Source organism: Helianthus annuus, chromosome 15, assembly GCF_002127325.2.
Source record: "Helianthus annuus cultivar XRQ/B chromosome 15, HanXRQr2.0-SUNRISE, whole genome shotgun sequence".
Lineage (NCBI taxonomy): Eukaryota > Viridiplantae > Streptophyta > Magnoliopsida > Asterales > Asteraceae > Helianthus > Helianthus annuus.
The window spans coordinates 132592220-132609545 of NC_035447.2; the positions used below are offsets into that span (position 1 = coordinate 132592220).

At 36.3% G+C, this 17326-nt stretch overlaps 1 protein-coding gene across 1 annotated transcript; it reads left to right on the plus strand.

Moving 5' to 3' along the window:
* Positions 1-13832: 13832 nt before the first annotated feature.
* On the plus strand, positions 13833-17046 carry LOC110912511 (B3 domain-containing protein Os01g0234100). Its single transcript, XM_022157250.2, has 7 exons — positions 13833-14096; positions 14183-14233; positions 15324-15355; positions 15427-15586; positions 15692-15898; positions 15973-16063; positions 16146-17046. Exons 1-7 carry the CDS (start codon positions 13941-13943, stop codon positions 16892-16894), a joined length of 1446 nt encoding a protein of 481 aa, XP_022012942.1. The 5' UTR covers positions 13833-13940; the 3' UTR covers positions 16895-17046.
* The last annotated feature ends 280 nt before the right edge of the window (positions 17047-17326 follow it).

The window sequence follows — 17326 nt, forward strand, 5'->3', positions numbered from 1 at the left end:
TTAGTATGGTAATGCATTCGAAGTTGCTACTCACAGAATTAGGTATGTTGGGGGTCAAACAAAATTGCTAAGATTAGACATTGATAAGCTTTCTTACTTTGAGCTAGTTGATTATGTAATGGAAACTGGTTCATACGAAGCTAGTTGATTATGTAATGGAAACTGGTTCATACGAATCTAGAGATATCCACATGTATTGATTGGTTCCTAGTGATGGAGGGTTGAAGCGCTTAGGTAGTGATAGAGATGTCAATGAGATGGTGATGACAAGTGATGTGAACTCCATTCAAGTTCTTGATGTATACATTCAACATAAGCCACTTTGTAAATCAACACCCAGCCTACTATGTGAATGTCTCAAGCTCAGCCCAACCAAATAACCAGCCCACTAAGGCTATTGCTAGAAGGGGTGTATCAGAAACTTGCTTGATCCCTACATTAGTAGTTAACGGTAGAGGTGCAACCCTAAACCGGGTTAGGAACCGAACCCGACATCCCTACCCAACCCGAACTCGGTTTAAACCCGATCTCTAGCCAACCGGGTTTGGACCCGTTTCAACCCGTAGGGTAGAGGTGTACAAATCGGTTTTTTTCAAAAACCGGTTTCGGTTTTTTCACCCAAAAAAAACCGGTTTTTTTTATAACCGGTTCCGGTTACTAACCGGTTTTTGAGGTCCAAAACAATAACCGACCGGTTTTTAACCCGTTTTTCCCAAAAAAAACCAGTTTTTTACCGGTTTTAACCGGTTTTTTAATAACCGGTTCGGTTAATAACCGGTTTTTGAAGTCAAGAATAGTAACCGGTATAAAAACCGGCGGTTAAAAAAAACGGTTATAAAAAAATCGGTTTCGGTTTTTTTTCCGATTTCAGTTCTAAAACCGGTTTTTTTGTACACCTCTACCGTAGGGTAGGACTTGGTTTGGGTATTTCACAGATAAACAGGTTTCAACACGACAGTTCACAACCTGGTCGCTCAACCCAGTTTAAGAAGCCGGTTTGACACAGATATCTCGAACCCGTCTAGATGCATTGAACTAGCAATTATCCAACGGCTATTTAATGACCGTTTTACCATTATAGTACATTTAATGTCGATTTTTTGATCTTTATAATCCCATATGTTTGTATAAATATGCATTAAAGGTGTTGATTAAATCATAACACTCAAAAACACAAAAAAATAAATGCTCCCAAAAAACTATGAAATCGAAAGCGGGCATTAATCTGTGAATATGGGTTGTTTCCCTACTAAACTTACTAAAGATGACGAATAAACCTAAAAAAGTTGTATTTCATGTCGTAAGGTTTTTTTATATTTTTTATGAAATTATGTTTTAGTTTACTTATTATATTACAAAAACAAATAAAGTAAGAATTTTTAAGTTATTTATGTTTATTATTACTTTTGACAATTTTATAATAATAGAATTGAACCCGGTTTGAGAACTCAGCCTGGTCCTAACCCAACCCGAAACGGTTTCATAGGGTTTGGTTCTCTGGTCTCCCAATCCGGTTAGAACCCAACGCGGTTTCAGTGCCACCCCGGTTTGAATATTTTTAACCTAACCCCAACCAAGTTTGAACCCGGTTCAGGTTGAAACCCTAACCCGATATGTGCACCTCTAGTTAACGGGTGCGCTGAGTCTGCAGCTAGAAGACTACCAGTTGAAATAAAGACAGTTCATGATGTTTCTCATAAGGAGGGTTCAAGTGAAGATGATTTTGATAAGGAAGGTTCTAGTTCAGAAGGGTGATGATGATGATGATATATACTAAGATGAGTTATTTAGTTGTAGATGAAGATGGTTCTAGTTTAGAGGGCTATGATAAAAAATAAAGATGGGTAATTAGTGGCGAGTCACATGTGACACCCTGAATTCCTGTTGGCCTGGAAGGATAGGGTTTAAGTGTAATGATTAGGTAACAGTATCACAAAATGTACGCAGCGAAAATATCGAGTAAAAATATTTAATTTAATAAAAGCTTGAATATAATAATAAAATTTAAGTACAAGTGTTTAGTATGTGCCCAGAGGCGGGATCAAAATAAAAAGAGCTTGGGACATCTTAGGCCTTAAGCTGGGGAGTTGCAAATTCCATAGCCTATGTCACAGCCGACCCAGATTTTCAGCCTACTATCAAGGTTCGGTACCTGCGGTTACGTCACCTTTCGCCGGTAAATACAATTAACCGACTCGTTGTTGAAAATAGTTTTTCAAAAATGGTTTAGTACATAGAGAAAACCCATGGGTAATCATTTAGTATTTCTTGGGATTTTATCCTGTCACCAGTTTTACATACTTGTCATACAGTCGGGAACCGGAAATCATAATTGCCTACCCCGCCATGTTATTTTATATGACCAACAATTTTATGAGTCGAGACGCTCGGACACGGTACCAATAATCCCCAAGTGTTTCAGTTATCAAGTAATACAGATTAAACCGAGTTCTTATATTTATAAGCAATCACATGGCTCATTTATATAATACTCTCTCCGAGTGACATATTTGACATACCCCAAGTTTTAAAAGAAAAAAAGTTAAGAGTATTTACCTTTTTCTAACTTCCAATCAAATAATTGATTTCCGTTAGCAAAAGCCGCAAGTCTAAGTATTATTAATCTGAGGCCAATTATCTGGAGGGCTCTATAGTCCAGAATGAACAGAAATAGTATCCGTTAGAATGTATACAGGTCATTGGTAAGCCCTTGGACTTGACCCATTAGCTTAGGAATTGGTTCGGTTTCACTGGATTAAGCGTAAACCGGGTAGAATGTGGTTTATGCGCATCCGAGTGCGATGACTCATTGGATAAATATTATTTAACTATACATTCTGTATTAAATTGGTTTTGAGGTATTTAGACCCGTTACGCCTAGTTTATGCGAACTAGGTTCGTATAACTAGTTATGCACGTATAAGTGAGTTCGGAAGGTCGGTTGGGTTTATGAGAAGTCCGAGGGTTCAAAACATGACCATAAGGTATAACCTCAAGGGGTTATACTCTATACTAATATGGTTATAATGTTGGATTGGAATAGGTTCTAATGTTGACCAAACGAGTCAGAATCGAAAGTCAAAGAAAAAGTAAAACTGCTTAACATTCGACATAGAGTGATGTGCTAAACTTAAATGGACGAGTTGGGCATCTAAAATTGGTTTATATATGTTATACATTCTATTTTAATATCAAAACAAGTGAGTTATAAGCGTAGGAATTCACTTATGCAATTTACGTAAACCGTTGCATTTTGACTTTTAAAGTAATCATTCTTGACCCGTCATTTCACTGAGTAAACATGACTGTCGGAGGGCATGATCACAGAGGAACCACACCCTCATTATTAAGATCATGTAAGAAAGTTCGATTCGAACTTTGACTTGGCCATAATGGTCAAAACTGAAAGTCAAACGAAAAGTTAAACTGTTTGACTTTCAGTTGAATTCTAACTAAATTAATGAAACTGAACAAAGGAGAAGCACTTATTAGACTTGAAGGCTACTAAGAATAGTGGAGAGCTGCTCCAAATACCTAGAGAAGCTCCAAAGAAGGATTTAGAAGTGAAGTGAAGTGAAGGTGTGAGTTATGATAAACACCATGAAGGGCTATTTATACTAGTCATAATGCTCTCAAATCATGACAAGTGTTAGCCAAACTGATTAGGAGCTGATTAGTGGCACCTAAGGTGTCACAAGGAGGAGCAATGGTGGCAAATTCATGATAAGTGGCAGTGTAGCAGCAATGGCAGGCCAGCTGCCATATTTCTGTCACTAGGAACCTCTTACAGACCGTAAGAGGTTAGCCTTGCAGCCCGTAAGTGGTTTCACCGCCTTACTGCTTTGAACCTCCATTGCGGGACCGTAAGGGACCTCCAGGAATAAAATTGTTAGATTTTTATAGTTTTAGTCCTTGGGCTTGTTTCCTTTCCCCATTTGACGTATTTGGTCTCTCTCCTTCCACATAGTTAGGATTAGTTGGAGATTCGGGACACGTGTCGTCACATAATTCGACAAAAATTTTCAGGGTGTTACATCAGGTAGGGATGATAATGGGTAAATAGACTATCACACCCCAGCCTGCAGCAGATTATTGGTCGAAGCATGATATTTGTCCAAAGCTCATGACAACTATTATAAGTTTAAATATTTAAAGAATATCCAAATTAAAATGTCACACATAACATAGAAATATCAAATAATTCATACAATGCCAACATCATAATCCATAATATATAATATCCAGATTATTAACTAAGGCACATCCTAAGTGCCATCATCTTCAACTCATCTTACACCTGTGTACCTGTGTCATGCGTAAATAGGTTTTTGGGTCAACAAAAAGTTGGTGAATAGATCCAAGTTATTTTAAAATAAAATAATAAAGTAAGTTAACATGAAACTTCAAGTGTGTATGAAACATCCATAACCATCCAACAACACCAACAATACCCAAAAATACCGCCAATCATCACAACGAAATATGATAATGAAACATGATATTATGAAACAATGATAATGAAACAATATGAGATTCAAACCCTGAAAAATGAAACTAAGTAGTGGTAATGATACCTAATTTAACCCATGGCCGTGGGAAATTGGGCAGCTAGTGGATCCACATAAACAATATGACACAAAACGAGTGACCAATAGATACATGCATATGAAACAAGAGACACAAATTGCATGTTGATGATAGAAAATAAAAGAAACATTTGACACCTGATACAACCCAAAAATACTTAATGATAAAAATGGGAAAGGTAACAGATCTACTCTTAGTTTTGCGTTCCATTTAATCCTTACGTACGCCTTACAAGTATTGAAGAAAAACTCCAAAAGAAAATAGTCATCCTAAAGAAATAAACAAAAAAAAATATACTAAACAGCCAAACACCAAAGCTATAAAAATAAGGGTAAATTACACTTTTCGTCCTTTATGTTTGTACCGGATTGCAACGGATAGCCTTTAACTTCAATAATCAGCCACAGTCCTCCTTTTGTTAAAAACATTACATCATAGGTCCTTTAGCACTAACCTTGTTAAAATTATCAGTTAAGTCTAGTTATGTGCAAAGCACATGAGGGTATTCCTATCATTTTACCCTACCATTTTATTTAAAAGTATATTTATATTTATTTATAAATAAAACAAAAACATAAAAACAAAAAAATAAAAAACATGAATATAAACCCAAACTCACTTCATCTTCTTTATCCTAATACAATCTATTGAACCAATGCCTTAGCATCACCACCGCCACCGCCACTGTCGTAAGCACCGCCACCGCCGTAAGCACCTCCACCGTCTAACATTCATCATTTGTTCGTCTTTATCCCTCTTTTCTTGCTCGATTACAGCAGTGGAGAGATGCTAGAGTGAGTGACGAGAACCCAGATCTAAGAAATCGCAGATCTGCAAAATTGAAGCTTTTATTATCGTTGTCTCTTCGGATCTAAGAAATCACCACTACAATCGTTGCCTCCTCTAGATTTAAGGTTTGAAGGAAGCATACCAGTGCAGATTGATGGAAAGATACCAGGATAAATTCGAAGTTTTATTATCGTTATCTCTTCTACATTGAAGGATTTGAAGTGAACAAGCTTTGATTTTAAGGATTTGAGTTTGCTCAATTGAGGATTTGGGTTTGCTCCGAATAGGATAGTGAAAGTATATTTTTTGGTGGGGTTTTTGTTAGTGGTCGGATTTGGTGGACGGTGGTGGTGGTCCCATCGCCGGAACTCTTTATAGGACTGTTTAGGGAAGAATGGGGTGGCGGTGGTGGCTGGATTTGAAACCCTAATTAGCCATAATCAATGACCTGCCTGCAGGATAGCCAAGCTAGAAGGATCAAGTCCCCAAAGCAGAAACAGAGATTATTATTCATACGCTGCATCTAAACAAACAGTAAGCAGATTCATGGAGTTTTAGAAATACAAATGCAGATCTGCAAAGGGTTAGGGGCGGTGGGTGTGGCCGGAGTGGTGGCGGCAGGATGAAGTGGTGGTTAGGGTTTTAAGGTTAAGAAATAGGGGAATATGAAGTGTATATGCAATTTTTTTGGTTTTATTTATTAAACATTTAGATAAAAACATGAATTGACCAAAATACCCTTAAGGGATTAAACTTAACTGAAATTTTTAATATGGTTAGTACTAAAGGACGTAGAGTGTAACGGGTTTTGCAAATAAAGAACTGTTGCTGTAATTATTGAAGTTAAATGCTATCGGTTGCAATCTGGTACAAACATAAATGACGAAAGTGTAATTTACCCTAAAAATAAATCCAATAACTTAGGACTTTTATCTAACCTAAACTATGTAGAAAATAATACTAACTTAACTGCGAATTTAATATTTGTAACTAAACAACTAATGCCACATATTAATAATGTCACCAGTAAAATATTTATGTCTACATTTTATATTATAGTATACTAAGTCTAAAAATGTTTTTTAACTTTCAGTGTCTATAAATTAGTCCAAAGTATTAAATTCACATATAAAATCTTATATTGTGACAAAATAATAACTGTTATGAATGCAGACATTCAGGTCCATAGGCCAAACCTGACCTAATGTTAATGGGCTTTAGGATTGTTGTTGTATTGATCTGTATATATGATATATGTACATGAAATAGTAGAGAATGAAATCCTTTTCTTATGTTTGCTCTCTTGTTTATAACACGTTATCAGCACGATTGCTTTCTTACATCATTTTTTTTTAATCTCATTCTTTTTCACAAAATTAACATGGGAGATCCTTGACAATCTTTCGAAGATCCTTTTTGGTTATTGCTAGCATTGTGAAAAAATCAAGCGAGCACTGTAGATAAAATCTGAAGGAGAGTTACTAGGATAGGTGATGGTTGTAATGGCTACGTTGCAGTGACAACTCACAATCTCCATAAACTATGGCATGTGCCCACAGTGATAGACACCGAATTCTTCTTTTTTCCTTTTTAGTCGGCAACCAGGTAACAACTAATTATCTTTTAATAATATATATTCTGATCATAGCACAAGCTAGGTAGTAGCTAAGTTTTAAATGAAAATATAATGCTGGGTTTCTGACCGTAAATTTAAATGGTGGTCGGAGATCTGTTATAGATCTCAATTAAAACCTACTCATCAATTGGTATGTTACCTTCCATTGTGAATTCGATCATGTGATGCAACATCCAAAATTTTTTTTACGGTAACATGGTCGGTTGTTCGTGAGGGCTCAAGAAAATGGAGTGGCCTGTAACCGTAACAGCCGGCAAATTTTTCGTCTTTTCTTGATTTTCCTTCAAACGGTTTTTCCTTAATTCCCTAATTATAATAAAAAAAATCAAATAACCGTTGGCGCAACTTTTTAGCAACAGAGATTATTACTTTAAACTTAATACATTATATTTTTTTTTTCAATACATGAGTCATGCATTAACATGGGGAATTGAATAAATTAATGCACTTTACTGGCAAATAAATGACGACACCTTTATTTTTTTTTTTGAAAAGAAACTTTCATTAAAAAACGCACCCCACGCCCGAAAACCGGGCGGGGACCCCCAACAAAACCTTACAACAAGTTCAAATTACACCAATCCAACCATGAGATATGGTTAGATCTCGCTCTATTTCTAAACCACAAGAATCCTAACGACTTAATATCGGAAAAAACATCCTCCACCTTGGGAACTTTAGAAGAAAAGACAGCCCTGTTCCGAGCGATCCACAAGCACCAACACGAGACTATAACAATGCCATGGACAATCGAACACAACCCAGGTCTGATATGCCTTCCTTTGTGCACCTCCAGAAGATCTCTCATGACGACACCTTTATTAATAAGTTAATTTCATAAAATAATGTAACTATACACAATTAATTAATTAATTAATCCATTTAATAAAGGTAGTTGACCCAAAACCGATAACACACCAGCCCATTATAACAACCAAGTCCGCCATTCCTGCATCACCTAACTTGGTTAATATATAACGAGAATACCTATTCAACGAGATAATCCAATACCACTACAAATGTTGATAATCACTAAAATTACCAACAATTTCTTCAATCCTCGGAAATTCAATTGTTTTTTTTTCTAGACATGACAAGCAAATTAATATGAGCTTAATCTCTTTAACACTCACACACACATATATGTATACGTATAATGTCTTAGGATTGTGTGTGATTTATATATGTATTTGATATGCATATAAATTGTGAATAATTAACATGCATATAACTTGCTTATGGGTAGATATTACAGATTTCATTTGTTTAGCAATACTTCTGTTGGTCTTATTGTTTTAGATAGCATATATGTTTTATGTATTGCCTTTTGACAAGTTAAATGTGCTAAACAAATTAATACAAATTTCATTAGTAGCTGGTTACCAAACAACTACGCTGAGATAAACATTGTTATGCTTTAGTGATTTGATATTTCAGCTTGTTACAATGCTATGCATAGTCAACATAATTAATTGTATGGTCATTCTTCTAATTGCTTGTTGTTGCTAAACAAGTATTAATAGACATTGATATAGTCATTAGAAATGTGCCCTCACATGAAAATGATGAAAAATAGCTATGAAAATAATTAGTGGACTTTAGCTTAAGTAAACTACTCTGATGTTAGTTACTTAAATTGATAGATAATAATTCATTTGAGTTAGTGTTGATGCTCATTTATACTGAATTTCACATGAATCCTAAATCAATGTTGAGAACCCGAAGTTCTCCCAAATGTATACAAAGTCCCATTTGTTTTAATAATGATTTTTCAAGTTCAACACAAACTTTAGTTCATCACACTTGGCATTTTTGGCTAACATATAGCCTAGTGATGGAAAACATTATGAATAGTACATGTTTTCCCTCTAAACAAAGGCTAAAACTATAATATTTCTCCCCCATGACGTATTCTAGACGTGTGAAGATACCCGATCGACATGTTTGGCCACCAGAAGTTAGTCATCCTTTGAAAAGCTTGCAATAAATCTTCTCGACATGCTCCTGATGCAGCAATACCGAGAATGTGATTTCACAAAACGCTCGGATGTAAATGTTATAATTTGTTAATGTCACCAGAGGAACAAAGGATTATCGGTCGCAGTATAGGCCTTACGTGTGGATGATCATGAAAAAAAAACTGACATCTATGGCCCAAACGAACATAATATGAGTCGCTTACTTAGAGGCAATTGCGAGAAGGGGAAGTACAAACATTCACATCGCTTCAAATGTGTATTGACCAACCAGTGATACACAAAGACCTTATCATACTTACGTGAATACATGTATCATACATATGCAAATCTAGAAGCTCCAGTAGAGAGATCACAAATTGAGGTGGCAAATGTCTGATACACATCACAACTAACACTGTCACAAACATAAGTAATATAATTTTTAGTTGTCTTGGTAGAGACGCTATATCATATAGCAAATATGGCCAGAAGACTGTATTAGAAGTTACTAGTATTAATACTAACTTTCCACAATATTCCATTAAATCAAATATGGTGAGTAACCAGAAGTTACTAGAATATTTATACGTTCACCACATGGCATGACCAAATAGGTCATCAAGATAGCATCATGATATGCTAAACAATCAAACATGCTAACCGGCACCTTAGCACCTCTAAGTAATCTAAAAACATTGTTCTCAAAATGCCTTATCATATGTCTAGTTAGTTTTTTTTTGTGGAAAATAAATTTTTATGCCCTTCCAAACAATAAACTCCTACAAACAATCCCTCTTATATGGGACCATTGAAATGTACAGTTGTGTGGATTGTGGCATTCATACATGGTTACATGTGAGTTTTTAGCTACCCATATGTAGCATATGCCCAACACTATGGAACATTGTTTTTTTTTTGGCATGGTATAACATTGTTCTTTGACAACCTAATTGTAGGGACCATTGTTGGGCACAATGTGAAATATAGTGAGATGCATACGTAGTCGAGACGGAATTCGTCGATTGATTATATCAATTCAAAACCAACTGCTTATCACAAATACTCCCCATTACAACTGGTCTCCTGAAGAGAACCAAGTTTTCATTTTTTTATATTTTGTTGTGCAGCCAATGTACCAATAGCACCACCATAACATATAAAATGGGATATGTACACCGTATTCCTGGTCTTAGGTGGAAACAAGAAAATGAAAGACTGGTAACATAAAAAAAAATTCATCATATTATATATCGACCCCTGAAGTGGTCAATGCAAATCTGAAGTTCAAAAGAAAGAGCGTGTGTTTGCAAATAATAACAAATGAAATACAAGATGCATTCACTAACACAAATAAGGTGACAAAGTCACATATACCAGCTTAAACTTATCTGCTCGAATGGAAGTACTCACAAAATGATTATCATATTAATAAATTGTGAGAGATAAATCGGTTCCAAAAAGATAAAACCCACAAACACAAAAAGAGCAGAGTAACGCAGTTGGTGTAACCCCAAAAGAGGTGGCACATAAAACACCATAAGTGGTTGCATACAAAAACCCAGAAGTGGTTGCATACTAAACCTTAAAGAAGGTTGTTGTCAAAACCCCAAAAGAGGCTAATGGAGTTCTAAAAGAAACTCTAGTACCAAACAAATATGAGATCGCGATGAATTATGTATAAAATAAGTACAATATGGAACCATAATGAAACACGTGTGAAATAATATATTTGATTATGCTATAGCAATAGATGTAATCGAAGAAAAAAAAGATTACGTATATAGAAAGTGTGCAAGAGTGTACGCACACAAATAGCCAAAATGGCTACATGAATTAAGGTTGAACTAAATTTGCTCGACAAACTAAACGTTTTCGAACCAGCAGTTCGAACACCCATAGACGTCAAACCAGTAAATTATAAATGGGTGTCTTTAAATAAAAGGAAACGTAAATAAATGAGTTTTTGCGATGTAAGGCATGCATTTTAACATAAATTTTTTCCCAAATCCAAGCAGTTGATTACGAGGAAACGTATACCCCTGTAGTGGATGCGATAATCTTTAGATGTTTAAGCGGCCTCGCTATCTCAGAATGGCTTCAGATAAAACAACTTATGGATGTCATCACCGTATTCATGTACGAGACAATTGCAAATGACATCTATATGAAAACCCCTAAAGGATTAAAAATGCTCAAAGCATTATGAAACAATAACCCCATATGTGTTATATATATGAATCTTAAAGGAAACTACTCGTATGTGGTACAGTCGACTATACTCTGAAAAGAGAGGTATAATTTTGATAAAATGAGCTACATCTATTTAACAAGATTTCACTCATACAGTGATAATGTAAACATCATCGAGAGGGAACTCTCAAACTAAAGAGGAAAATTTTGAATGACCTTTACAAAGTGTAGTTATTCTTGACCTTTAGTTCGAGTATATATGTACTATTTTTACTCATCAATCTGACTACATCTAGAAGATGTTATATAGAAAAATCTCATTCGTTGAGTACATGAACGATTGTCTGATCTCTTGACATAGAAAAAATATTCTTATCAACCCCAAGAAAGGGATGTTGAACTACTTAGTCAAGAAGTACCATACTTAATTGCGATCAGAACATTGACGTATCTTGCAAACAAGACGACATCTGATATTACGTTCTTGCTAGATGTATTGGTAAGATTACAGTTCTAATCTCAAATGTTGCACTCTTTTTCCCTTCACTAAGTTTTTCCCATTGGGTTTTCTTGGTAAGGTTTTTAACGAGACAACATAACTGAGCCAGTAGTATCAGTTTATCTTATAGGTCCCGAAGTACTAATTTAACATCATCATAAATCATGTTGTTAATTATGTATAATGCGTAGTGCACTCTTTTCCCTTAGCTACGGTTTTGTCCCATTGGGTTTTCCGGCATGGTTTTTAACGAGGCAGAATTATAAAGCACATTAAATAATTATTTGACTTATTTACAAACTCGAGACACGGGATAGTTCCACAAGAATAGGGATGGAAAAAAAGCCCAAGCCCGACGGGTATACCCGAAACCCGAAACATACGGGCCGGGTATACCCGAAGCCCAATGGGTATGGGCCGGGTAGGGCTTACAAAAAAGAAAAAAATCGGGTACAGGTATGGGATTTAGTGATACCCGCCCGATACCCGGCCCATTTACCCAAATAATACCCGAATGTATCATATTATATATTTCCATATATATTAACTTAGTACATGAACTTATTACCTTCTCTATAGTCATATGTGGATATGTATTCGGTAGGTGCTTAGCGAACAAATAACGTATTTTTGAGCATGTATATTGGATACGGAAGCTATCACCCTTTATTATGTGGTTATTTATGCAAGTTGGTGGTCATGATACAATTACTTAATTAAGTAATCATTTTGATTTAGTTTGGTATATGTGGTTTGAATATGATATTTAAGTTATTAATCATATTTTCATTTGTTATAATCATTAAAATAGTAAATTATATAAACATCAAAGTAAAAATTGAACATTTGTCAAAACGGGTATTTTTATGAAATTAACGAGTATACCCGATACCCGCGGGTATGCCCGATACCCGACGGGTAATTACCCGACAAATACTCGACGGGTAACGGGCCTGGTATGGGACAAAGAATTACAACCGGGTACGGGCCTGGGATTACCAATACCCGGCCCAAGCCCGACCCATTGCCATTCCTACACAAGAACAATACGGCGTCCTGGGTTATGATTGATATATATTAGACTCGCATAGAGTTCGATCTCAATCCAGATACAAGTTATGAAGGTCGAGGATTTCAACATATTTAAGAAGTATGTAGATTAGAGTTGATCAAGAGAAGCTCAAGCCATACTGTATGAAAACAATGTAGACAACAACACTCAAATCAAAGAAGAATGCGCCAAATATCAAGTCAAGCAATTTTCACAGAAGATTGGATTCAACATCATCAATATATACAAGTAAAATTGAGGGGGAGTAATGTACCCACAATATACACAGTGTATGTACTCTTTTTCCTTGACTAAGTTTTGTCCCACTGGGTTTTTCTTAGTAAGGTTTTAATGAGCCAACATAACTGGTCCTGCAGTATCAGTTAACATCGGTCCTGAAGAATCATGTAAACATTATCTAGTAGTATAATGTTAACAGTGTATGTGTATTTCTAAAGGTCTGAGGGGGAGTGTTATGAATGCAAACATTCAGGCCCATAGGCCAAACCTGGCCTAATGTTAATGGGCTTTAGGGTTATTGTTGTATTGATAGGATTTAATGTGATTTAACTAATGATATAATATGATATATAAAGTGAGTGATAATTATTTATATTACATATATTAATATATTAATTACCAATTTAGTTATGCTTTCTGTACTTTGTGCTTTGTTAATACTTTTTTTCTTTTTTCTTTTAATCCATACACTTTTCACTTTTTATAAATTTATTACAAAGCGTTTTTCAATTTTAATACTGACATTTTTTTTACTTTCAACTTTGGTATTTTTACTTTTCATCTTTACAAATTATTTCCCTTACTTTTCGGTCTAAATTTTGCAAGCTAGAACGTTGTGACTCACATGTCTGTTCAACGTTTTTACGTCTATTTTTTGTAGTTTAACGAATTAACAGCCTCGTCACAACTCGTAGGCCGTAAGTCCACTTAGTTATTCATTTTATAACCTTACATTTCACATTTCAATCTAATTTTTATAAGTTAACACGAGTTATCTAATTTTTGTAAGTTAACACGACTTAACCATGTGTGTGAGTGTGACTTAACATGTTTGTATCTACTTTTCGGTTTAATGTTTCACTAACATTCTTTATTTGATAAAATCACAATACTCTAATTTGAGCCTCATTCTCACCAAGAACCTCACACGTGGAACATAGCCGTTGTCGAACACACTTGCAGCTCTCTCTCCGATCAAAACCCTTAGTTATGGCGTCTCCGGTCACCGGAGATTTCAACTCAACCGTAGCACCATCCGATCATCATCTCCCCATAACCGACTTGAATCTACCGAATCCTGCTGAACACAACTTAACTTCCGCTCAATCGGTGAAAACCTCAGACTTTCCCGACGCTTCTGCACCGGTACCGCTAATAATATCTGGTTACTTGTTATTAATAGATTTGTTTACGTGTGTTGGTGAACACTGGATCTGATTGTTTTTTGGCAGGTTAAACGGAAGAAACGGAAGCCCAAGAGATATGAGGGTTCTGAAACTGATGTAAGATTTTGGTTTAATTTTATATCTAGTTATGGATGTTGATGTTGTTGCCAATTTAGGAACAGTTAGTTTTATGATTGTTGTTGTTATGATGTTAAATCTAGCTAGTTATGATTTAGTTGAAAGGGTTTAGAATTGTTATAAATTACAGGCGAATTCGATTTTAATTGTTCGAAATATGACTCTTTGGCTGTTAGTTTGCGATGTCATAACTTGGGGGTTCCAGTCTCCGAGTCGCACATCGGTTTAATACCAAATTTTGTTGACTTGCCCCCTTGCCTGCGCCTGGCCAAGGGCGCTGTTTCGGTTGCCCGTTTGAAGGTTCTTCACCTTGCATCTACTGTGTTTAGCATAATCAAACTACGTGTCTTGGTTTTAAAATATCGTGTGAGGCACACAAGGCGATCTGGAAAGCTCCTCAGGCCTTGAGGCTGAGACGGCAGCTCATGCACATCTGTGTCAAAATTGGTTAAATTCTGTCAGAGGAGGCACATATGTTAAAACAACCAACGGGATGGAGAAATTATAAATGGTTTACTTGATAAGATGCTTAATATGCAATAGAGATAATGAGATGTAATATAGAGCAAGGCATCATGTACGTGAAGCTCTCGCCTTGGCTTTCTGGACCTAAACGCCTCGGAGCACCGTGAGCCTTTTTAAAACTAGGCTTTATGTGCAAGATTAGCTTCATGTTAAGGATTCAACAGCTATGGGGAAGCACAACCGTACATCAATTAGTTAGAGTTCATTGTTTGACAACATTGTTACCTGTCTAACACAAACCTTTTCTGGCTTGATCTTCCGGGTCCTGATTTTTTTGATATAGAGTCAAGAGATGTAAGCACCAAAAACCAAAAAAGAAATAAACCCTTTGGGACTTTGTTCTCTTTCCTGTTTGCATGTGCCGTAGAACTTTTGCAGCTTATATGGAGTGACCTGCATTTGCTTAGGATGCCCCATGGCCCATAAAGTGCAATTGCCTGTTATGTACTTATCAGATTATACCGTTTTTTCTGCTATATGTTGATATTCTTTAACTGTTTCTTGTACATGGCCTGGAACTTACTGTTTATGGTTTCATCAACAGGCACTAAGCAATCCCTCAAGTTCAAGTTTAAGGTGAGGCTTGCTTTATAGTTATTTCTTGTTATATAAACCATAAAAGTAACGGTCATCTCTTTTGCATACAGTTTGTGGAGAGAGAAGTCTCCAATTAAAGGCTTCAAAACGCCGGACCCAAGTTCACCCGCTATGATTCGAGCAGTGGAGTTTCAGAATAGTCTTGGAACTGACTTCCCTAGCTGTATAAAGACGATGAGTACTTCACAAGTCATCTCTGGTTTTTGGTTGGTAATGCCTCTGTCCTTAACTGCTTTCAATCAATTTTTATCAAGAAAAATGACCAAACAAAATACCCCCCCCCCCCCCCCCTCCTCTTTACTCCATCGTTTGTAGGGCCTTCCGCTTCATTTCTGCAAGTCATATCTACCAAAAGAAGATGCTACAATTGTACTTGAAGATGAATATGGAGCGCAATTTGAAGTCAAATATATTGCATACAAGTATGGGATTAGTGCAGGGTGGAAACGCTTTGTAGTTCGACATAATTTGAGTATAGAAGACATTTTGATCTTTCAATTAGTAGAAAGTACAAAATTTAAGGTGGCATCTCTTTCGAATGTCTAATTTAAAATGCTCTTACTTTTGTCTAATTTCAAATGTTCTTACTTTTGTAGGTTTACATACTTGACGTCAATGACTCGAGTGAAGCGGGTCATGCTCTTAGTCTTTTAAATTTGGCAGCACATACAGAACAGTCGACTCCAGGTAACTATTTTGAATTTTGCATACTCAATTTTGGTCATTTGCTTTGTGTTTGTATTTGAGAATTAATAGATGATAAAAACAGTTACTCCGTCTCTTAAAACAAAGAAAAAGAAGCATCCAGAATCGCTTTCAGTAACTGTGTCCCGAAAAAAGCACAAGAAGTCTGTGCGTTCTTCAAGATCTGTTCCTCCTAGTGGCCATCACACCAAACATTCAGGAAACAATAGCGAAGAGGGCGGTCCAGAGGTTCTAGAATGTTCCATACCGTCCGAACGCCATCTTACGTTCCAGGAGGTCAAATCCTTTCAAGACTTCCATATCATAGTCAAAGGTGTCTGCATCGACCACGAGCTTCCCCATGATGTCAGAATGGCTTACTACAAACTATGCATTTGTAACAAAGAATACCTTCACGACGGTGTTTCTAAAGATTTGTATGGCACATTACTACCAGGTATGGTTGGTCAAATTGTAAGAATTGCTGATGAGATCAAAAGATGCAAGATCACCACCATAACTAAAGAAGACATTGATAGATGGGAGAAGTCCCTGAATTCTTTTGAGCTTTTGGGCATGAAGGTCGGTTTTTTACGAGATAAGGTACATACACTTGCAACCCTTGTGTTTGAATCAGAAGCTGCAGTGGATATAAAGCAGTATGTTGAGGCAAGAAACGAACATAGACGTGCCGAAGACGAAATCAAGAAAGTTGCAGCAAAGCTAAAGGAGTTGAGGGAAGAGGCTATAAAGTTTGCTGGGATTGCGGGTACTTTGAAACACAAGGTTGAGAAGTATGAACACAAGTTTCAGGAGGAGGTTGATAAACTGTGAGAGGGTAGGCAGGCTCTATCAAAAGAATGTTACCCGTGTTTTCTGCTTATGATAAACTGTAATTTCTAGACCGTACAACTTATGACCCATGAACAATAATTACTGAATTAGTAATCCTTTATTCAATGAAAAGTAGTAGCTTTTATACTTTCTACCTTGATGATCCGACGCTTGAGCAGAAACCGGCCCAGACTGGTGGCATGAAACGGTAGGCTACTGCCTGGTTCACGGGCTGTGACTCCTCAAGAACCAGTTCACAGTCAACACATATTGAAAAGTGATAAAAACCAAACCAGAGAAGTGAATATTACCACTGGAGAGATGACTTGTTAGTAATCCCGCGCTAAATTAGTTGTCGGCAATCCGTCCAAAATCAAATTACCCATGCCCATATAGCCAACGGACTTTAACCAACGAATTCTCGTCGGTGAT